The sequence below is a fragment of the Phascolarctos cinereus genome, unplaced genomic scaffold (genome assembly GCF_003287225.1).
Source record: "Phascolarctos cinereus isolate Bilbo 61053 unplaced genomic scaffold, phaCin_HiC Scaffold_9;HRSCAF=440, whole genome shotgun sequence".
Classification (NCBI taxonomy): Eukaryota; Metazoa; Chordata; class Mammalia; order Diprotodontia; family Phascolarctidae; genus Phascolarctos; species Phascolarctos cinereus.
The window spans coordinates 221,813,370-221,837,073 of NW_027556402.1; the positions used below are offsets into that span (position 1 = coordinate 221,813,370).

At 39.6% G+C, this 23,704-nt stretch overlaps 1 protein-coding gene across 1 annotated transcript; it reads right to left on the reverse strand.

Annotated features, from left to right (window-relative positions):
- Positions 1-594: 594 nt before the first annotated feature.
- SVIP (small VCP interacting protein) lies at positions 595-9,916 on the reverse strand. The gene is made up of 4 exons (XM_021001948.2): positions 9,785-9,916; positions 6,059-6,109; positions 4,699-4,809; positions 595-1,440 (listed from the first exon to the last, which is right to left on the reverse strand). The coding sequence occupies exons 1-4, from the start codon at positions 9,836-9,838 to the stop codon at positions 1,426-1,428; spliced, it is 231 nt and encodes a 76-aa protein (XP_020857607.1). The 5' UTR covers positions 9,839-9,916; the 3' UTR covers positions 595-1,425.
- Between the last annotated feature and the right edge of the window lie 13,788 nt (positions 9,917-23,704).

The window sequence follows — 23,704 nt, forward strand, 5'->3', positions numbered from 1 at the left end:
AGGGCTTTACCAGATTGTCAAAGGGATCTAGTTAAGAACCTTTGCCCTATAGCAAGTTAGATGAAGAAAATATGTCATCAATTTGATTGATTTTGGCATTTTACATTTCAATTGTGAAAACAAGGACACAAAAGGTTTCCAGATTAAGCATGTTCCTAAAAAACAAAATCTTTATAAAGTTTGAATTATGCTATTAATTTCATGTAGAAAGGATCTTCCAGTTATTTTTATGCATATACATACAAATACATATTATCTGTTGATATATATTATGGTATATAAAGATACATAGTGAGATATATATCTATATCTATATCTATCTATCTATCTATATATATCTATATATATATATATATCGCTAGTGAGAAGAGGGGAGATTATTGGTTGGTACTCTTCAAAGCATGGAACTTTGAAGTCCACTGTTAGTCATCAACTATGAAAGATAATGTGGTGTTTGGGGAAAATACTGGCCAGGGAGATATACATACTTATACATACAAACATATATGTACATATATGTAGATGGATGTGTAAGGATATATCACCCAAATATCCACATGAATGTTTTCACAAATGAAAACCACATTAGTGCAATTACAGTTTGCCTTATGGTAATTCTTTAATAGATTTTTAAAAAATGACAATAAATCTTATACTTGACAAATGTCAGTAAGTAATCTAATTACAACAAAAGTCTTTAGAGAAATAAATCTGATCTGCTTTCTATACAAGCACAGCACTGCCATCTTATGGTACCAAAAGGACCAAGTTTTAAATTCAGCAAATAAATTTTAGCTTAGTGAAAATCCCTTATTTCCACATAACTTATTTAGAAAATTTAAACAGAAAATATCAGGTTAAATATTTTATTTGCTTACAAATGAGCATCCAGTGAATCAAAAGGTATGAGGAAAGTTGGTTTCATATGAACCTCCAAATTATTTTTGGGTATTTCCTTCTACTTAGTCATTAAATCAACAGGTTTAAACATTAAGTCAGTATAAATTCAAAATGAACACAACACATCAGCAAAGCTATAAATGTCCACTTAATATTTTATAAAAAAGACTATAAGTGAAAAACCGATTAAAGATTTAATCATTACCACCCAAAGCAGAAATATAATATTATGCGGTACTAATTTATCTCTGTGAAGTCACAAATATGACCCCTGCCTTCGGGACAGCCACTTGAGCAAAAATAAAAGACTACAGTGAAAAGTTTTGGCCATCTTGTTAAACATCTTGAGGTCTGTCTGCTCAAAAAAATAAAGGATTTCCAGTATACAGTTGACTTATCATTTATCACATTAAAACAGAGGAGTGTTAATGTGTTATATGCAAAAGTCACATTACGAAGCGCCAGATGACTGCAGTGTTCCACAGGTTATCGCCAGTAGTCTCATCTTCCATTTGGCACACATTTTTATGAAACTGTCCACTAAAAAAAGATGAAAAGAGACAGATTACTTCCATATAAATCTACAGGGATAAAAGTTTTGGAGTTATAATGCACAAACAAGCAGGAATCGTCACATACACAGAAATGCAAGGTGAGCTGCATAAAGAACTAGGAGTACTGCTCAGGATTTGAGTCAGAAAACTTCAGACCAAAGTGAGAAAAGAAAGCTCTAAGACCATGTGATAAAGATGTGCATTCTACTTGGAGACATAAGGAAGTTAAGTAAGGAAATACTGACATACAATCAATGCAGTTCAGTTTCAAACCCTAGCCTAGGGCAAGCTTATAATTGTAGTAACAAATCTCAAGAACTATATTTGAAAAAACTGGGAGACATACAGGCACAGACAGAGATAGACAGAGAGACAAGACTTTGGCCCATGACTAAGGGACTAGATATAGTTTTATTTAAATAATGTAGGCTCAGGGGAATCGTATTAATAAAGAAAATCAGTCCCTATGCAGTCACAAATATTTTAAGATAGCAAAAGGATACATTTTGTCTTGGTCAAGATTGCATTTTTGACCACTTGTGAGGATTAGAGTACTTGGGAAGGCATGGATTATTATAATCTCTCTGCTTTTATATTTCTTGTTCCCCCACTGTCTTGGCTATGGTGGCTGTAAATTAATTTGGCACCTTTATAGGATTATAGAGATCATCTATGCACACACAGCACTCACATGTTAGCTCATTAGGTTCTCCCAACCATCCCGTGAATCAAATCAAGAATTGATTTAGTGCCACCAACATGCTGAATGCTGTTCTACACAACACTACCAAGAAAGGCAAAAACGGTTCCTGACTCTGAGAAACCCAAATTCTAATAAGAGGGACAACATGGAGATAATCTCTAACGGGTAGACACTAGCAGTGGCAGGCGGTAGGGTGAACAAGGCAGATCTTTGGCAAAAGGCGGAATCTGAACTGAGATTTGAAGGAAAGCAAGGCAAGATCATTTTCATTTTACCAATAAGCATACTAAAGGCTCAGAGAGGTTAGGTAATGTGCCCAGGTGAGTTCCTTTGCCCTCATAAATGTGTGAGGCAGAATTTGAACCCAAGCCTTTCTGATTCTCAGTGCAACACTCTATCTACTACATTGCCTACCTATTTAGATAGGAAAATGGAGGCTTAGTGAGGTAACAAGGGTCTTCCTACAGGAAACAAGAGAGATCTGGAATTCAGACCCATGTCATCTACCTCCCAAACAAGGGCTCTTTCCACTACATCTGCTTTCCCACCCCTACCCCGCCCCCATTCAACATGGTGAGCTTAACCCTGATAAGAATAGGTGCTTCCTTCATTAAAGCTACATGGATAACATGCTGCATGGCCTTGGGCAAGGCAGGTGACCCTTCTCTTCCTGTTTTCCCATCTGTAAATAAATTCAGGGAGAAAGTCACAGAAGGGAAGGAAGATCCACTCAGGCTCACATTCTACTACATTAGCATAGAGACCCTGGGTGAAGTACAATTATAGTTTTGACAAATCCTACATTAATAAAATTCTTAACGAAGTAAAGAATCTATATTGGAGATATGTATTTCCTATTTGCTTTATTTTATTAACCCTTCTATAATGGTATTTAAAAGAAAAAAGGAAAATCACCAAAACTTAATATTGTATGAAATAGATAATTACATTCTGGTGAATTAACACTTAAATCTTTTTTTTTAATTCCTAGATTTTTAATATATTTACATAAGAGGCAACAGACAAAAATTTAGATAGCCTTCAAGAAGCTCAAAGTCAGAGAGAGTAATATATAAAACTAAACGAAATTATATCAGTTACAAATAAAATATCACTAGGTAAGCCTGCTCTTGAACTGCCTCTACTAAATGATTTGAAAGCTTAGGTCCTATATTTCAACAATATAAACAACTAGGAAGATGGTTTTGCAAAAGTATGACTATACTCCAGTCTCAAATAGAAGACTTTTGATTTGTCTGCTCTACTGAATTCTCTCTACCAGTGAAAGTAATTAAAAAAAAACCTTTAATTACTTTGGCTTGAAAAAAATTTCTACTTGTTAAAAATATAAAATCTTAACTATCCAAGCCATTTTTTTTCCAGCTTTTATCTAAACTTCTTTGACTTGGTATATATGTGTTTTCCTATTAGATAAAGATACATCATTAGCTTAACTTGGACTTTATATGTTCAAATAATCTTGTCTCCTAATCTACCACCCCAAGTCTGGCAGATACTATTTTTCAATTTTCATTCTGATAGCTGAATATCTATGAAAGGAATTTTTTTTCATTTAAATTTCAAATTTCAAAATAATTTCCCCATAGAGGGAATCTTATTCTCATAGGATTTGGCTTAAGGAGAGAATAACATACACATTCAATTGGGTATGGAAATCTGTCTTACCTTACAGGAAAATAGGGGGAGCAGGGGACAAAAGAGCAGGGGGGTGATAGAGAGGAAGGCAGACTGGGAAATGGGGTAATCAGAAGCAAATACTTCTGAGGAGGGACAGGGTCAAAAGAAAGAACAGAATAAATGGGAGGGCAGGATAGGATTAAGGGAAATAAGAGTTAGTTTTTCACAACATGTCTACTAAGGAAGTGTTTTGCATAACTGTACATGTACAACCTATATGGAGTTGCTTGCCTTTTCAATGAGGGTGGGTGGGGAGGGAGGAAGGGAGAAAATTTGGAACTCAAAGTTTTAAAAACACATGTTTTAAAAAAATGTTTTCACATGCAACTGGGAAATAAGAAATACAGGAAATGGGGTACAGAAGTCTATCCTGCTCTACAGGAAAGTAGAAGGGGAAGGGGATAAGAGAAGGGAGCAGGGAGAGATAGAAGAGAAGGCAGACCAGGGGAAGGGGTATTCAGAATGCATGCCATCTTGGGGTGGGGGGAGGGGTAAGATGGGGGGAGAAATTTGGAACTCAAAAACTTGTGGAAGTGAATATTGAAAACTAAGAATAAACAAATTTATATTAAAAAAAAGGAAAAAAATTAATTTCCCCATAAATGAAAAACCAGTATGCAAGTTACATTACACTTTAAGTCACAGGTTCTTAAACTCTGCTGTATTATGGAACTCTTCTTTAGAAGTCTGGCACAGCCTATAGAACTCTCATCAGAATGTTTTTAAATGCACAAAATACATAAAATCACAAAGGAAAACAATCATATTGAAATACAATTACCAAAATATAAAAATAAAACTAAGTCCCCAGCCTCCAGGTTCAGTGGATATCTTTATACTTACTCGAAGCCCTCCTTGTGAGGGACCACCAGAAGGCAACTGTTTTTCCATTTTTTCCTTTCTCTTCTTCTTCTCTTCTACAGAATGCAGATTTAAAATTCCTCGAGATGATGACTTTAGGAAAAAGAAATCAGTATAATATAAATGATTTCTGTTGTTGTTAAAAAACCGCAAAATAAAAGCCAGGTGCTTTGCTAGGCTATGTCTATAGCAACAGTTTACTGAAGAATGCTCATGATTGATTAACTAGGAATCAGACTAGTGGTCCCAAAACTATGGTAAATCAAATTCAAATCAAATCAGCCTCCTGCTTTTACATTTTTATATAAACTTTCATCATAGGTAAAAATGTAAAATCCATTCTAAGCCTGACAAAAACAGACTTAAGCGTAGGCTGAGTTTTACCCAAATCATCGTTTAACAAACATACTAATGTAATTCTTTCTCAAAGACTTTAAGTCTGCCTTTACTGGCAACAATCATTTCTTTATTTAACATATATTTGCTATGATAAATATTTAACTTTTTATTTATATTTTGTTTATTACACCTCAGAGTCAGTGACAGAATATATGCTTAATTATAAGAGGTCAAAGCTGATTAAAGTTCAAGGAAGCTGATCACAAATCTAAGCACTAGCTTTTTTTTCCAGTCATAACTCATGAAGAGTAAATGCCAAGGCACCAAGGGATTGTGATTTGAAACTAAAACCCATGATCATGGATTCCCAAAATGCTGGAGTATTATGACACTAACTGTTTTCTCTGTTTTAGCGGGGGGGGGGGGGGGGGGGAGGTGCATCTCACCTCAGCCCCCTGTTCTGCTGGAGGTGTCCCAAAGCCCAAGTCCCCTGTGACCTTTGAACCCGACTCTCTTTTTTGAGCAGGAACCATCTGCTCTGCCATCGCTCCCCAAGATCCTTAGGGCTTTGCCTGCCAGAAATTAAGTACCTCTAGCCTTCCACCTGCATGGAATTTTACTCCTTTACGTTTCCTTTCCCTTAGAGTGTGACCTCGTTGTGGGAAGGGACCCTTGATGTTCTGTTTTGTAACCCCAGTGTTTAGCAACTAGTAAATTGTTAATAAATACTTTTCCATTCCATACAAGATGTATTCCTTTTAAAAAATTGCAATTGTAAAAACATTTTTATCAATTTAATCTTATTGTAAATGCAATTTATAGGAATTGCATCATAATTTTTTATGAGGTAATTAATTGCCTTTGAACTTAGTAGGCATCATCTTTTTCATTCTTTTTAAATGGAAAACTTCTGTATACAAAAATTCTAACACACACAATGATAACAATGATATGATTAAAAAATATTTCCAAATAACCAAAACTATGTCTTTTCAAATCTCACCTCTCTCTGTCTTCTTTCTGCAGCTTCTGCAAGTTTTAGTCTTCTATCTTCCTGTGAAAAATTGATAATACCTTTTTAAAATGACTATGAAAATCCCTGAGAAAACAGAGCAGCAAGTTGCCATGCTAACTCAGGAAGCAGTGTGTTGCAATAGGAAGAATGTGGACCGGTAAACCAAACCCTCAAGCTGGGCAGCCTGCTCTGATGCTTCCTTGTTGTAAGTTTTTGGGCCAGTCATTTAACACCTCAGAGCCTCATGTCCACACATGTAAATGAGACAAGAAACATTAAAAGGCTGGTCTAAGGACAGAGAGCTAGGGCCTTACCGTGGGGCCCCAGTGCTGGCCTATTCTACCTCTTCCCATGCCTGGAAAGCACATGGGGTCCTCAACCCAGGCTCAAAGGACCAGTCAATTTCCTTCCAGCCTTAGCTCAGGTACCACCTTCTACGGCAGCTCTCCTTGACCTTCCCAACTGCTACTGGCCTTATTCTCTCCCAACCAAAGTCTTTTATATTTAGATATCTAGTGTGAGAACAGTGAGGACAACAATTTAGCTGGATCAGAGAGTACAGGAAGGGGTGTAATGGACAAGGCTGGAAAGGAAATCTGGGGCTAGGTTAAGAAGGGCTTCAAAAGCCTAACAGAAAAGCACATATGTTATCCTCAATTTGATAGGGCACAACTAGAGTTTACTGAAATAGGTGGGCGGGAGTGATATGATTGGATTTGTGCTTGGAAATCACTTTGTCCAAAGTATAGAAAATGACTGGAAGGGAAGACGAAGGGACGGTGTATGAAAAGGCACAGAGATGGGGATGGAAGGTTGTATAAGGTGAACAGCAAGGCCAGTTTGCCTGGAATTTTGCGTGGATGAAATGTGAATAACATGCACTTGGCTAGAGCCAGACTCTGAAAGATTTTAAAAACCAAGCTGAGGAATTCACATCTTTTCCTAAAGGTAACAGAAGTCACCAAAAATGTCGAGAAAGTCCAATGTTGTCAGACTTCTCCTTCTGGCAGCTAGTATAAGATGAGCTACAGAGGGGATAGAAAGGCCAAAGTCCAATCAGGAGGTTCAAAGCAAGAGGTGACCCTTATACCACCCGCAAATGGTGTGTCAGCTATGTGAGTGGGCAGAAGGAAATGGCAGAAGAGATCTTGGGGTGATGTTAGGAAGATCTGACCTGACTGAGAAGTGGAAGAAGAAGTGAACACAAGGGTTACAGAAGGCTTTAAAAACAAAAACAAAAACAAACAAAAGAACTTAGAGTTTAGTTATAAAAGGATTGGGAAATAAAATATGATAGAAGGTATGTCATGGCAAATTTAAAAAGTTGTTTTTCTGTTGCTATTTTAACAAAACAGGAAGGCTTTTGGAATGTAAGTAGGAGGAAAAGATCAAAAGTGTGTGTGTGTTCTTGCATGAGAGAGAGAATAATTGAAGGATAGATCAAGGGCTCAAATAGAATGTAAATTTCTCTCTCTCTGTCTCTTTCTCTCTCTCTTTTTTTTTTTGTGAGGCAACTGGGGTTAAGTGACTTGCCCAGAGTCACACAGCTAGTAAGTGTTATGTGTCTGAGGCTAAACTTGAACTCAGGTCCTCCCGACTCCAAGACCAGTACTCTATCCACTGTGCCACCTACCTGCCCCAGATCACAGCAGTTTCTCTTTGCATCCCTAGAGCCAAACACAGTATCTGTAACTCAGTAGGCGCTTGATAAATGCTTACTAAATTATAGCAGAAGTGTTGGCCTTGGTAAGAATTGTTACTTTTTGTCAGAGACTAAAGCAAAGAAGGAAGCAGCCTTCCTTGTTGGGTACTTAACCAGCAAGGATTCAAGATATGGATGGTTTGTTGTGAAAGGTTCAAATAAGTAATAAAATGCTTTGTAATACCGAAGTGTTAATAATTTTGAGGTATATAGTTATTTCTCAGAAAATGATTACTGCCCCCCCCATGTCTTTTCTTTTTCTGTTATGTATTGCCACAGTAGGTTATATAGGGAATAAAGTGTAAGTCCCCCATGATGCCTTCTATAGCTGAAAAGACAAGACAACGCTACATACAACAGAAGTTACTTTAAGTGCCAAGGACAGATGTTAGGATGTGACAGAGCTTAAGATACAATGTAGGTCCATTGACTCCCAAGCTTCTGCTGCTGCACAAGGGTTTCTCAAGAGACCTCTGCCAAGGGAAGAGACAAATCTCTTGAGTTTTCTAGGGATCCTCTTTTTAACATATTGATGTAAAAACATTCTTTCAAAAAAAAAGCCTTCCACAAAGGATATATTGAATGAACATCTGCATTACTGTAAAAGCAAAGCAGAACTACATTTTAATATGGAATTTTACAGTAAATAAACACAAATGTATATCCAGAAATCACAGTAGAATAAGTAGCAATAGGAGCACTCCAAGAAATTTTCCAATTAAGTGAAAACTTCTGGAAATATGGAACTGGGAAATAACATTGAATGTAAAGAAAACTCTTCTCTACCCAAACTACCATTCATGGGACTCTACGCCAATGACCAAGAAGACACCTGGTGAGAAGTGGCTGGGTACAGAGGACTGTGTGCTGGGATTTTAGAGTTGGATTGACCTAGAATTGCACCCCTGTTTTGCCACTTGCAACTTCTGTAACTCTGGGCAAGACCCAAGCTCTGGAGGCTTCAGTTTTCCATTCATAAAAATAAAGGAGTTAAACTAGCTGATTTTTCAGGTTCATTGCAGTATGGAATCTATGACAGGGATTAAACTGCAGGTCCTAGAGCCTGATAAAATTCACAAGCCAAAAATCAATGAAATAATGGGCCACTCCCTATGCCAAAATCGCAGCGAACATAAGAGCTCACCAAGAGAGGCAACATGGCACAATGAACAGAGAACCGATCCTAGAGCCGAGAACTATTCAATCCCTATCTCTGATACATACCAGCTATGTGACCCTGGAACCTATCCCTGCCCCAGATAACAAGAACAATTAACAACAATAACAACGGCTAACATTTATGCAGCACTTATTATGTGTTCCACACTGTGTTTAGTGCTTTGCAAGTATTATCCATTTGATCCTCACAACCATCTTGGGAGACAGGTTTTAAACTGTTCCCATTTTACAGATGAGGAATTGCAACAAACAGGGTGGATTCGAATTCAGGTCTACCCAGCGTTCTAGCCAATGTAGACCTGGCCGCTCCCGAATAAACCTGAAGTTCCGTAAACTGTAGAGCAGGCGCAGGTGTTCATAGTAGGGCCACGCTCTCACCTGGCAGTTCTCTAACCAATGAGATCCTAGGAGCTGTCCCCTTTCTCACCACCCCACCTGAAAGGGCTTCAGACTCCCCCCCCCCCGTGGTCTCACGCGCCAGGGGCGGAGGGGGGGGCGCCCTCCAGTACACACAAGCCCCATTGTCCAGGCCACGCACGTGCCTTCCCCCTACCCCACCCCCGGCCCCGCCCTGCACTGGAAGGCTCCCGCAACCCAGGCTCTCAGACCCGCCCCCCGGGGCAACTGGGGCCGCAACAGCGTCCAGTCCCGGAGGGAACCCTGGGGCGGAAGGGAAGACCAGCCGCTCCCCGAGGCGCCGGGGAGGCGGAGGCGAGCAAGCCGGGGCTAGGAAAGTGGCCAGCAGGCTGCCAGGGACACCTGTCGCTCCTGGGCCGGGGAGTGGGAAGGACGTCAGGGGAGGGAGGGGGAGACAGCGCAGAGGCCTCACTTACTACGTGTGGCGGGTCCCGGGGCCCATTTCCCAGGCAGGGCAGGCACAGCCCCATGTCCACTCCGTATGGCACCTGGCCCAGCCGCCCTCCGCTTAGAAAGCTGGGCCAGTGTGGCCCCGCCCAGGCGGCGTGCTCCCGCCACGCCCCCCACGCCGGGCCAGCCCCTCCCCGCCCCTCCCTGGAGGCCTCGCTGAAGCCCGAGGAGCCTCACACTGTGCAGGAAGGGAGTGGAGGTCAGGCGTTGGGACCCGGGGCTAATAGCATCCACGAGGGTTATAGAGCCGGAGGGGACACACAGAAACTGGGGCACAGAGAGGCGAAGTCACAGCATGAAAGTGGCTGAGGAGAGGCATCAGAGCCCAGGTATTCCTGACCCCACATTCCAGCTTGCTCACTTAGGAGAATACAAAGACCCATCGGCATTATAGAATAGCAGAAGAGAGTCAGAAGGATGGAAAGGATCTTTAGAGGGAATGGACTCACACCCCTTTGTTTTACAGATAAGGATACTGAGGCACAGAGAGGTTGTGATTCAGTCACACAGATAGGTGATAGATGAAAGACTGACAAAGAACTTTATTGTTTTATTTAAAGAATTACTCTGTGCTGAGTACTGGGTTAAAAATGTCTCAGGGCTAGGATTTAAACTCGTTCTTTCCTCACACCAAGTCCAGAATCCTCCCACAATGCCTTGTGGTTAGGTTTGGAAGGCCTGATCCTCCAACTCCCAATCCAGTCCACTTTCAAAGAGCAATAGTGGCGGACAGAGAAATTTCTCCGAAAAGAGCCAGGTTAAATTGATCTCTTCTTATTCTTTCCTGAAGGAATTTATCTGGATTTGTTCTTTACCTTGATCAGACTCTATCTTCTGTTAAACTTGCCTGTACTTGGTCTTATCCTGCCTTGGTATATTTAAGTTCTTTAGGGTTCCTGGTGAGGGATGTTGGGAGAAACATGGACTCTGCTTTTTATCCCCATCCAGGAACTCAGGCTTGTGCACAAGCCGCTGAATGAACGAATAAAATTAAATTGAATTTTTCCTTCCTTTTTATAAAAGAAAAATATTTCTCTGATCCCACTGAGAATAATGCAGAGAGGAGTTTCCTTGCTTTCTTTGTTGGAATGCCTTGAATTTTAAAAAAAATCTTAGAAAATAAGCTACTATATAATATAACAAAAACAGTTATGAAAATATATAGTTTTAAAACTTTTTTAAAATCTGAAGTGGTATATAAATGTTATTGTTATTTTGTCCCACTTTTTTTATAGTTTCCTACAGAAAAATCCTACTCTGCCTATGGTGGTAAACTTTGTTTTCTAAAGAGCTAGGCCAGGAAACTGGAAAGACTTCAAGAACTGACCCAGTTACAGATCACATCTTCTGTGAGAAAGCAGGATATTGGGACCACTTTCACCACACAGATAAAGGGGAGTGGGGAGTTCCTCAGTTTACCCAACTTTGACTCAAGATTTCTAGTGAGCCTTTCCCTCCTAGATGAGAATTTTCACCTCATTCCTGCCTCAGTCTCACTCCATTTTCCTTGTCTGCAGTATTGATTTGAGACCCCTGATTTGGTTCCCCTCAAATAAAATGATGCCATTCTATGCCATTTTCAATACTTTGCCCTCAGGCTATAGGGGACTCTCTCTTAAACCACACTATAATTCAGATAAGGGTTCAGCTGTTCTGACCAGGGTGCACCAGCTCTAAGGACAGGGCAAATGTAGCTTAAATACCTCCTGCCTTACTTGAAAGGCGCAGATCCCTTGAAGCTAATCTTTCTAGCTTTGTTTCAGCATACTCTTCTTACCTCCATGTTTGTTGCTAAGTGTCTTTTAGGAAATTGCTTATTAATTGTTTATCATAGTTGCAACCTTACTTGGGCCTAAACTAATTTGATACAGTACAGGAATGGGTATAATTGGAATTGCAATCTTGTTGAAATAAGCTTGTGGCCTCCTGACTTGACTGCTCTTCAGGGGAGAATATTCAATTGGCTCCTGTCTCTGTTATGTTTGTTTAAAAGTCATCTAAGATGTTATATGGAATTTCATACCTTTCCTTCAGCCTCCTGGTATAGAACCCTATTGAATCGAATTTTCACTCCAACTGAATGAAGAGTCAATATAGTCAAAATTGAAGAAAGCCAATTTACAGGCCTTTCTTTTGCCCTTGGCCATAAGCTGGTCTCCTAGGAAATGAGAAACATAAACACATTAAAAAGCATCGTAGTAATCTTATTATAAATTACAACATATCAGAAAAAGAAAGTGATATTGCATTTGCAATATAACTCAAAGAAAACACCCCATGGCCAAGAAAAGTGGCCAAAGTGCATAAAATCCCATCTTAGCTTTATTTTACTGATTTCTGACCTTTACTCCTGTTTAACTAGAGAAATAATAATCAACTGCTTTAGAAATGAGGGTTTCAGTTTATTGTTAGAAGGATTGACTTTCATAGTAATGAGCCCCCCCTATTGTGGACTTTTAGGATGTTTTTTAAAAAAAGTTTTTGTAGTTTCAGCACAGATATGTCTCCTGACTTAAACATTAAAAGGCAATAAGCTCTGGCATACTGATTTTTCAAGACTTTACTGTAAATAGTTTTTAATTGTTTTTTCATTTATTGAAGATTCCCTTTCCTGGATTTTTGTGACAACTCTCTCTTGGTTCTCTTTCAACCTGTTAATCTACTCTGTAGTCTCCTCTGGGCATCTTAGTTGCTTCACCTACAACCAGGGGTGTTCTCCAAGGCTCTGTCTTGTTTCTCTCTCTTTCTCTCTCTCTCTCTCTCTGTCTCTCTCTCTGTCTCTCTCTCTCTCTCTCTCTCTCTCTCTCTCTCTCTCTCCTCTCTCTCTCTCTCTCTCTCCCTCTCCCTCCCCCCCGTCTCTCAACTCCTCCTCCTCTTCTTTTCTCCCCCTCACCTCCATGCCCCCCACCCATCCCATTGGATCTTACCAACAACTCAAATAAAATATACCCAAAATGGAACTCATCTTCCACAAAAAAAATTACCTCTTTATAACTTCCCTATTTTTGTTGAAGAAAACAGGTGAGGGATAGATGGATAGAATGAGAAAGTAAGCATTTATTAAGCACTGCTATGTGCAGTCACTGTGCTAAGTACTGGGGATACAAATACAAGCAAGTTAGTCTCTGCCCTGAAGGAGTTTACATTCTAATGGAAGAAGACAATACATGTGGACGATCTAGGAGGGGAGTGGGGAGAAGGGCAGTACCCAGGCAGCGAGGTTTAGAGATGGCCAGGACATGCCATGGAAACTTGGTTCTCGCTAAGATAAGGAAAAAGCTTACTGATGGTCAGAGTCTGATACCCAAGAGACAGAGTCCAAGGTTCCTGTGGGGTGGAGATAACAATGATGGCTGGTCAAAGTAGATAAAGTAACATGTCTTGGGAATGTCTGGGAAGTGATGTGAGGCTTGGACTGTTTATATTTTATTGCCCACTCTCTGTCCCTTTCCTATATGCTTCATTGTCAAGTACTCAAAGGACTTTAGAACTGAAAGAGACTCTAGCCTGCCTTCTGCTGGCCCAGAGAGGCTACATATCTTGACCAAGATCACGCAAGGAGCAAAGCTAAAATTTGAATTCCTATCCTTTGCTTCTCACTCCTATTCTCTTGCCACTGCATCCCTCTGTCTCTGTCAGCTCATCTCCAGCCTCTCATTGCTCTCAGATTCAGACTTGGGACTCTTTCAAGAGATACTTGTCCTTCCCTGAACAGACAGGACCCAACTCTTTATTCCAAGCCAAAGGGGCAGGTTCTGCCTTAGAACCATATATAGCGAACAGAATTCCAATAATTTAGGAAAGGATCAGTTCCCATGATCTTTGAAGCATTCCAACTATAGGGTATAATCATATAACACTGTTTGACTCAATGTTACTATGAAAGAAAATGGAGCCAGAATGGATTGCCAGCCTCAGACTGTCAAAGACCTGCACATGTTGATGAGCTAATATCAACAATGTCTCAGTGACTGTAATGGTGCCATATCCCTTTTGAAGCAAGACAAAGCCTGCATCTATAGGTGGTCAGGCAAACCTTTGGGAAAGCATTCTTCATCTGGAGATAAGGAGATGGCATTCCCATTGGAAAGCGAGCATGTATAGAGTGAAAAGCCAAGGCAGGTTGGTGCCAGAGTGTATCCCTGGAGTCCCTGACAAGCAGGAGTTACCACAGCACAGGTTAGATGGTGCAAAATAGGAGGGAGCATTATTGGAATGGCATTGTATGATTAATTTGTAGCATCTGAAGTTGGTGGGGAGAGGTTATTTGGTTGTGCTTCATTAGATTTGTAAAAGTCTAGCCACAGTACTTTTCAATTGGTATTCCGTCAGTTTAATCCAGGAAGTCTGTCCATGACCAGCAAACCAACCTGTTATTCCTGGTCAGCCTATCTTTGCAGAGCCTCTGTCCTTTCTCTTTGGCTGTTAGCATTCTCTCCATCCCTAGCTTCTCCATCAGAGGTGGCAGCTGCTATGCACGTCTCCTTCTGACTCCACTGAGCTCAAGAGGTCAGGATCTCAAATACACTTCAGCACACCATAATCCTTTCTTAGACCTTGAGACCATGGCTTGGTGGAATGGCATTGCTAGAAAATATCTACTGAACCTAAGTCTGGACATTGTGTGCTGACTTTCATGGCCTTTCTTTGAGCCCTGTGACCAATCCATTACTGGTCTGTGCAGCAGAGAGGGAGGATTGCCTAAATATTCTTTCCAAGAGGGAGATCCAGGTGCAAATGGTGTTATAGAGAACTCTGTCCAATTCTGATCTTCCCATGCACGTGGGCACAGATATTGAGCCCACTTGGAGAGCAGACAGCTAAGCCTGGATGTGTAGATGCATCCTGCACCTGCAGTGGCAGATTAGTTCTAATAATCCTGGCTAAGATGTAGTGCTAACAAAGCTTATGGTTGATAGAAGGGCCTGTTAGGGTGGTTGATCAACTGAGAATCCAAATGAGGTTCTCATGCCAGTACTACTGACCAAATACAGTGCTTTAATATGTAGGTCAAACTGAAATTGAACCTATTGAAAAAGTGCTCAGCTGATGTGTTAGAGATTGTGAGGCCAGGCAGCGTGCAGATGCTCTAATGCTCTTTTATCCAGTATTCTATTCAAATCAACAAATGTCTGTTAAATGTCTATTTTGCGCACGGTATTCACTAAACAGTGATAATACACAGTGTCCCCTTTACATTAAGACTTCTCTGCTCAAATGTAGCTTTAATAGTAACTGGCATTTACATAATACTTTAAAGGTTCCAAAGTTAATCCTGTGATGTAGGTTCTAAAAGTATTATTATATACAACTTTACATATAAAGAAACTGAGGCTCAGAGACCTTCTGTGACTGACACATGGTCATACATCTGATAAATATCAGAGATGGGATCTGAACCCAGGTTTTCCTGAATCTAAGTCTGGGAGCTCTCGCCACTCATTCTCAGACTGTATTGCTCTTTTTGACATGGATCGACTTCTGAGAGAAGCATATTCAGGACTAGAATACGAAGGTTTGGTCTATGAAAAAATGGTCTTCATGGACTTAATAGATTTTTTTTTCCAATGTGAACTGTTTTTGAAGAGTTCATCAAGATAGGGGCTTAGATAGATTGATTCTCCAGGGTATTAAGTATGAACTCTGCCTCTGGTGCTAAGCTGAACCATGAATGAGCACTCACTAAGCCTGAAACAAATTCCATTTTTGGAGATATAGATAGATAGAGAGATAGCTATGGAGAGATAGGTATGGAGATATAGATAGGGAGAAATAGAAAGATAGATAGCTATATAGATAATTATCTATCCTTATCTATCTCTTTGTCTATACATCTGTCTATCTACTTTTAGAGGTATTTTAAAGATACCTGGAAAAAAATGATAGGGTCAGGTACTTGCAATCATATTTTACAGGAAAATTAAGGCTGTCTACAGAAGAATCCAGATAACTAAACCCACACACATTAGGGCCAAGGATATTTGCTCAAAATAACCATTCATTCAGCATGTATTTATCAAATAATTATTAAAATCCTCCAAATAATTGTTAAACCTCCATTCTTGTGGAATGCAGACAGCCTTAGTTTACTAAAAGAAAGCTTCTGTTTATAAACTTAATATTCTGTGATTTATAGAAAGTAGACAATTAGCTTTATAGTCGTAAGGCCCAACCCCTTCTCAACTGGAAATAGTTCCAAGCCGAAGAGTATTAAATACTATAATTTGTCACTTCACTAATAGAAGGCAACCAAGGCTCAAATTTGAATGAAGTCCAAATTAGTGACCAAACCAGAACCAGCAGAGTTCTATGAACAGTGAACAGAGCTTTCCCCACTAAATAGTGCCACTAATTTGCTTTTGACTAAAGATTCAGTGACCGGTGGAAAATGTAATCATGCTTACTATCAGGTTGCCAATAATAACTGTGCTGGATTTGGAATAAGAAGCCTCAACATATTATTACCGAAGAACCTTGAAGAAAATAGCATTAAAATATGTTACTAGGGAACTTATGATAGAAAAATAAGATGGGTTGTTCATGTGGAAATGGTGAGATGACAAGTACATAAACAGGGTGCTGCACTAGCATCCTTACAATGTCATAAAAAGAAAAAAAGCCTCTATCATGTTGGGTGGACTTTCCTGTTGAACTTATGGGAGGGAATTGATAAGAGTTGTACAGGATGGATTGTGATCTTCAGTGTTCCAGGGAACTTCCAAATCAGTGAGATAAATCCATCTGAATATGAGTTATAAAAGAGGCTGGAGATGCCTAAGTTATATCTCTCTTGAGATTATGACCTACCATAAAACATCGTGGTCCACTATCTCACAAGGTTGTTGCAAGGAAAACTTTGTAAACATTAACATTCTAAATTTTAGTTGTTATTCTTAATGTTCTTATGGCAAAGTTTGATACAGAATAGAATCCTAAGCCTCAAAAATGTAGTGGCATTAATCTCAAAGAGTGGTGATATAACCCAATGTCCCTTCATGCCCTTGTTAGAGACTATTGTCTTGGAAGGAGCACTGGTTTGATGCAGTATGACAGTTCTCATGTTTTAAAGTTTCACATTTTACCTGAAGACATAAATCCAATTCCTCCTCTTTTGTCCTTATGATGATAGAAAATAGCTATTCATCATTGCTAGATACCAACAATTGAGGGCCAATTTCTTGAAAACTGATAACTTTAGGGATACTTCATGATTGCATTTAAGAGTCACAATTTTATTGGGGTGGGCATTCCCTCCACCAATGTAGAGTTACTATAGCTGACAAGATGGCTAGCCTTTGGATTTTGGGCCTCTTTAAATTTGGGCTGAAACTGTTGGAGTTGTGAACTGATCCAGCCATTCTGGAGAGCAATTTGAAACTATGCCAAAAGGGCAACCAAACTGCATACCCTTTGATCCAGAAATACCACTAGTAGATCTGTATCCCAAAGAGATCATAAAAAAGGGAAAAGCACCTACATGTACAAAAATATTTATAGCAGCTCTTTCTATAATGGCAAGAAATTGGAAATTGAGGGGATGCTCATCAGTTGGGGAATGGCTGAACAAACTGTGGTATATGAATTCAGTAGAATACTATTGTGCCATAAGAAATGATGAGCAGGCAGATTTCAGAAAAACCTGGAAAGACTTCTGTGAATTGATGCAAGTGAAATGAGCAGAACTAGGGAAACATCATACACAGTATCAGCAACATTGTATGATGATTAACTATGAATGACTTAGCTCTTCTCAGCAGTGCAATGATCTAAGACAGTTACAAAGGCTCATGATGGAAAATGCTATCCACATACTGATAAAGAACTGATGGACTCTGAATGCAGATCAAAGTATGCTGTTTTCACTTATTTTTTTTGTTTTTTTCTTTCTTGTTTCTTATTTTACAACTATGACTAATATGGAAATATATTTTACGTGATTGCACGTCTATAACCTATGCCAAACTACTTACCATTTTAGGAGGAGGGGAGGGAGAAAAATTTGGAATTCAAAATCTTGTTTAAAAAATGCTAAAAATTATCTTTACATATAATTGGAAAAAAAAGAAAATACTATTTATAAAAAATAAATAAACTTGGGCTGATTCTTGGATGACATATAGGCCTTTGACAGGCCAGTTCTTGAATCCTTTCCTGCTAAATAAAACCCCTCGAGAGCTTGTGTTTCCACAATAAAGTCTCTGAGCACCTACAGTAATCTTCATATCATAGTGAGCATTAAAAGTCTAGTTCATGACGCCTGGTTGCATGTAGTTCCAATACACAAGTAAATCAAGAAGAACTAAGCCCTCCTACCTTTAGGATCTGGCTATAATGAGAAACTCAGCTCCTCTTAAAATGTAGATAACAAAACACAGGCATTTATGTGTTCTTGGTTTCAGTTTTTTTCAGCAATATTTGGAAATACACATGTGCCAATTCCAATCCAACAAATATTAAATACCAACTGTGTACAAGTCAGAGTGCTAGTCCTGAGTAGGATTCAAAGTCAAAAGAGACAAGACGGGGAAACAAAAAAAAGCCCTGACCTGGATTACATTTTATTACATTTTACTGGCGGGAGAAAGTAGTTTACTTTAATGGAAGCATTATTGTATGTTGAGGGCCAGAGCTGAAGGGTCTAATATGGGATAAGGAATTTAGGTTAGAGCTTGACTCTTTCCTTTTCCTACCCATAAGGGCTTAATTATTCAGAATATTTGGCTCAGCAATTTCCCCTGCCTGGAAGGTGTTAGAACACTCTACCCCTTGAACCTTGTTGGCAAGCAGGTGTGAACAATTAAGGATGCACATAAGGGCTGGGATTAGTGTCCTAAGAATCTTGGGAACTCTGCAGAGATGACTGTTAGCTTTGGACCCTCAGAATAATAAATGGCTCAGTCTTTCACTGACCTGCCTGGCCCATGTTTCTTCATTGCACACTCCTCCGTTTGATGCAACACTTAGTCGCGGGTGACAGTTGTATATAATAATAATTCAGGAAGGGAAAGATCACTAATAAATGGGATCAGGAAAGTTGTTTGTTTGTTTGTTGGTGAACATTGTGGCATAGGGTTTAAACCTTGAAGGAAGCTATAGATTTTACAAGGCAGCCATAAGGAGTGAATACATTCTGGACATGGGAAAGTCCAGGACAAATTGATAGCAAAATGGAGGGCCATCAAAGAGAATAGCTGGTGGATGACTTGGACTGAAATATAGGGTTAATGAACGGGGAGAATATGTAATAATCATGGGAAGGTATGCTGGAAACAGACTGTCAAGGATTTCAAATGGCAACTGGAAGAGACTGTGTTGTACTTATCCTAGCAGCATTTGGGAGCCACTGAAAATTATTGAGCAGAGGAATGGTGACCTTTAAGAAGGTTGTTTTGGCAGCTGTGTGGAGGATGTATTGGAGAGGGAAAATATGGGAAGCCAAGAGTCCAATTACAAGGCTATTGCAATAGTCTAGGTAAGAGGTGATTAGGGTCTGAATTAGAATAGAGGTTATATGAGAGGAGAGAAGAGAAAGGATGCAAGAGATTCTGTGGAAGTAGAATCAAAAAGACTTTACAATGATTAGAAATGTAAATTGAAGCCACTTACAGCAACAATGGGAATAAAAGAGTCTCTGCATGAGTCTGGAGAGCTTTTAAAATGAGGAGATTTGACCAGGTTCTCCCACACATTTTAGTTCCTACATTTAGCCTCAGACAAGTCTCTAAATAAGTGATTATGTCATAATCCAGCATCTGTAATAGAAAAGGGCAAAGAAGGAAATCTATGAAAAATACTTCTATATTCAAAAGAGATGTATTAGAAGGTAGTCTTTATCAGCTAAAGAGTAGGAAGAATTGCTGTAGGCCTCCAAATCTGAATCCAGATTGGGGTGATGACTGGCAGTTTCCACATAATATGGCTTCCCCTTCTGTTATAGAAAAAAACCCCTCATTTCTGATATATATATTTCTGATGCTTCCTCCTTTCTGGAGGTTCCATGATGATGATTGGTGGGGACCAAGGCATTATCTCCTTCCAGATCAATGTTTTGAGATGTCTGAGTACAGTACATGGTGGAGGGAAATGAGTATGAAATATGAAATTTCCCATTTTTTCAATGTCACCTTAATAAGAGAGGGTGGTGTAGAGGAACTCATCTATGAGCATTACTGTTAGGGGGCTGTTTGGGTAGCTGCTTATCTGTGAAGTTGTGGAAACAAGGGGAGAATTCCTTGGCTAGTTTCAGAGGTGAAAGCAAAGAAAGGCAATATTCAATTAAGACTATATAGATCAAGTCAACTAGCATATAAGTGTGTAGTATAAATTCATAATATATTTCTAATATACAAACACCCTGAAAAAGGTAGAAAGGCATCTATAATTACTATAGGTTTATATGAATCTGTGTATGCATGTATCTGTTTTCCAGCAAGCCATATCAATTCATTTACATTTCCCAGTGGAGAGATGGCCCTTGTGATTTCAGAATTCTAAGAAACAAACATAGCCTTGTGCACATTATAACAAAGGGTTATAGAAACTACAAATCACACACTACGAAATGGATCAGGGCAGTTATTTCTAAGGGGACTACAAGAAAATACAGGGCAAAGAAGGAAGAGTCAGGGATGAATCACAATCAAGAAGTCAAGATTGTGAACCAGGGTCACCAAAAGGCTACTGGTACCCTCAACGTGAACAGGGAGAAAAAATGACGAAGGGGTGAATTTAGGGGAGAAGATAATTAATTCTTTTATAGACATGTTGAGTTTGAGACGCCCATGAGACATCCATGTGGAAATAACGTCCAGCAGGAAGCTAGTGATATGGGACTGGAACACAAAGGAGACAGTAGGGCTAAATAGGTCATCTTGAGGGTTATTTGCATGAAGAGGATGTTTGAACCTAAGGAAGCTAACAAGGTCACTGAGAGTGGGGAAAAAACAAGAAGAGGATAAAGGGCAGAGCCTTGTAGGACACCCACAGTTGGGCTGTGGAACATGGATGTAAGAGTATGTATGAGTCAGCAAAATTAGAGTGAGAAGTGATTGTTGTTTGTTCCCTGAGTGAGCCTGTTTGAATTTCTTAGGGGCTGTTTCTCCTCAGGATGCATGTAATGCAAAACATAAAGTGACCATGGACAGAGCAGCAAATCCCAGTATTTATGGTTTTCTATTTGAGGGAAGGGAAGAACTCTGCTTCTAGGGTGGTCTCTTTCTCCTCTGCATCGGATCTTTGCTTTGAAGACTGGGCAACATTGGTTGTAAGGGTAAAAAGGAGGGTAGCTCAGTCTGTGGTTAACCTTGCAGATTATCATAGCCAACATGCATATACCTCCATGGGCCCCGAAGGGCCCCTTATCTCATATATACATATAACTCTACAGGGTGGGCCCCATGTTCAGGGAGACCTTTTAAAAAGTTCAGGAATATAACAAGCAGGCAAGTGTCATAGTATGTCCCATTTAATAATTTCTGCCTATTCTTGGGTCTCCTATATAGTTGCATACTCTTGCAGTTCTACCACACATATTGCTACAATTCACTGTTGATTGAATAGATATTCATCTTGGCTGTAATTTATCTTCCTCCACCCATAGGCGGCATCAGAGGAGTATTTTAGTGCAAGTCTTTTATTCCAGACTGTTAAAGTAATTTTCTCTATTGTAAACAGAATTAGAGATGGTCAGTGTTGTTGCTGTGATGTTGTCATATTGTACATTTGACCAGTTGTATTGAATTTGTTCTCATACTTGGCTACCTTAGAAAAACATGAACAATTCAATTCAAGGTCTTGGGTCTCCTCCTGACCTTCACTGAACCTTTGACTCTACTACTCTGTGTGCTTGAGGTCTGAATGGCGGGAAATGTCAAGGGGTGCTCCCCATTAAGCAAACTGTTTCAGGCCTGAATGCCAACAGCAGGCCTTTGATGTGCTAGTGAATTGTAAAAATCCATGCACGGTAGTGAATAAAAACATAAATAAAGGGAAGAAGGAGGAGATACACACACACACACACACACACACACACACACACACACACACAAAAAGAAGGGGGAGAAAAGGAAGAGAGGTGTATGTGGTGGAGAGTGACAACATGCTAATGAAAGTGTCACCAAACATTTGTTCAGGCTCCCAGGGCTTCTGCTATTTGCCTTTGCTTATGTTGACTACTATGCTACAACTAAATCATTTCTGTTCCTACCCGACTTAATTTAGTTTTTTGGAATCCCTGTTATAAGTGTGGTATTCTCATTCTTATGAAATTAAGTATAGTCATCTTACAATTGTTAACCTCTCATGTTTTAAAGTGAATTTTATGTTTTACTTTCTTTTTTTTTTCATTTGACGTAGAAAAGGACTACAGTCTCACCATTTAGACTCAATTAAAAATGTTGAGTAACAGAGGGTACATTCTGGGATTTGGTGAATTCAGATTCACTGTTTCCTGTAACGGTGGAGAGAATGAATGAATGAATGATAAAGCATTTATTAAGGATTTACTCCATGCAAAGTACTGGTCTAAGTGCTGGAGTTACAAATGAAAAAAATCCCTGATCTCAAGGAACTCACTTTCCAGTAAGGGGAGGCAGCACATAGAAGAGGTTTCAGTTTCAAGTCAGCCGAATGTTTGCCAAAGGTGCAGCAGCAAAGCAGACAGTAACACATTTTCTTTAATGTCATTTCTATTTATACACCATATCAGTTTCTGATGTGGAATCATTTCACAGTGGAGAGAAATTCTGCCCCCCCCCCATATATTAAGTAACTGTTGGCTACTGAGGAGGTGGGGACCACAGTGCCTTCTTGGTGATGGAAGTTGATTTTGGGTGGTTGGTGAGGATGCCAGGCTCTTCTTCATGAGTTGCTCCCTTCAATGATGGCCATGGGGTAGGGTGGAAAGACTGGAAGCAGGACAGGTGATCTAGGAGCTAATGGAACCCCCAAGTCTCTTTGTCTTTGCCTTTTTTTCCCCTCAGGCTGTCTTCATCAGAGTCTTAAGGGGAAGTAAATGAAGGTAGTGATGGTGGTTTGTCCTTCTTGGCATATCCTGCCTCCCATCTCTCAGAATGCTGTGATACTTCAGTCATGCTGGCTTATCTTCTCTCTTTAATGGCAGTTGAATGAATGAATAAATAAATACAGTGGTCAATATGTGACTTTGTGGCCAAACTAATGTGGTCAGTGGAAAAGGTATCATAAATTCAGTCAGTGGGGACCAGACTTAAGAGTGTAGCTATCAACATCATCATCATCATTTTTGCACTAAAGTGATCCTTTCTGTAATTAGTGCGATATTCCTCTAACTTGGCCTAGTGCCTAGATGCATCTTCCCAGAGTGGATCTAGGCTTCTATTTCCTGCAACTCATCACAGAGGTCTAAGTGAACTCTTCCAGTGTCTTTCCTGTGTGGAATGCAGGATAAAACAAAACTCAATTTCTAGAACTCAAAGTTGCCAAACATGAAGCAGCCATCAGAGGTAAGGTAAGGTAAGGTCAGGGGAATAATTTATCCTCAGATCTTCTACTTGTGAAATGTTTAATTCCCTAACGAGGCTCAGGTGGCTCTGGGCCAGACCTGGAATGAGGAAAACCTGACTTCAAATGTAGCTTCAGATGCTTACCAGCTGTATGACCCTTGACAACCGCCATCTACCTCAGTTTCCTCAACTGTAAAATGGGAACAATAACACCTACTTCCCAAAGCTGTTGTGAGAATAAATTAAGATAATATTCACAAAAGTGCTTTGCAAACTTTTAAATGTTAAAGAAATGTCAGCATTTGTTAGCCTTACATAGAGGTTATTTACCTCAAACTTAAATGTGTCTCTTAATTATATTGTATATACATTTCTAGGAGTTATATGCCAAATAAATCTTGTTAT

Bases quoted from the DNA above. Each gene is read 5' to 3' on its own strand.
- SVIP (XM_021001948.2), bottom strand. From the start codon at position 9,838: ATGGGGCTGTGCCTGCCCTGCCTGGGAAATGGGCCCCGGGACCCGCCA. The intron at 6,110-9,784 runs GTAAGTGAGGCC...AATTTTTCACAG, and splicing joins CCCGGGACCCGCCACACGTA to GAAGATAGAAGACTAAAACT. The intron at 4,810-6,058 runs GTGAGATTTGAA...TTTTTCCTAAAG, and splicing joins CAGAAAGAAGACAGAGAGAG to TCATCATCTCGAGGAATTTT.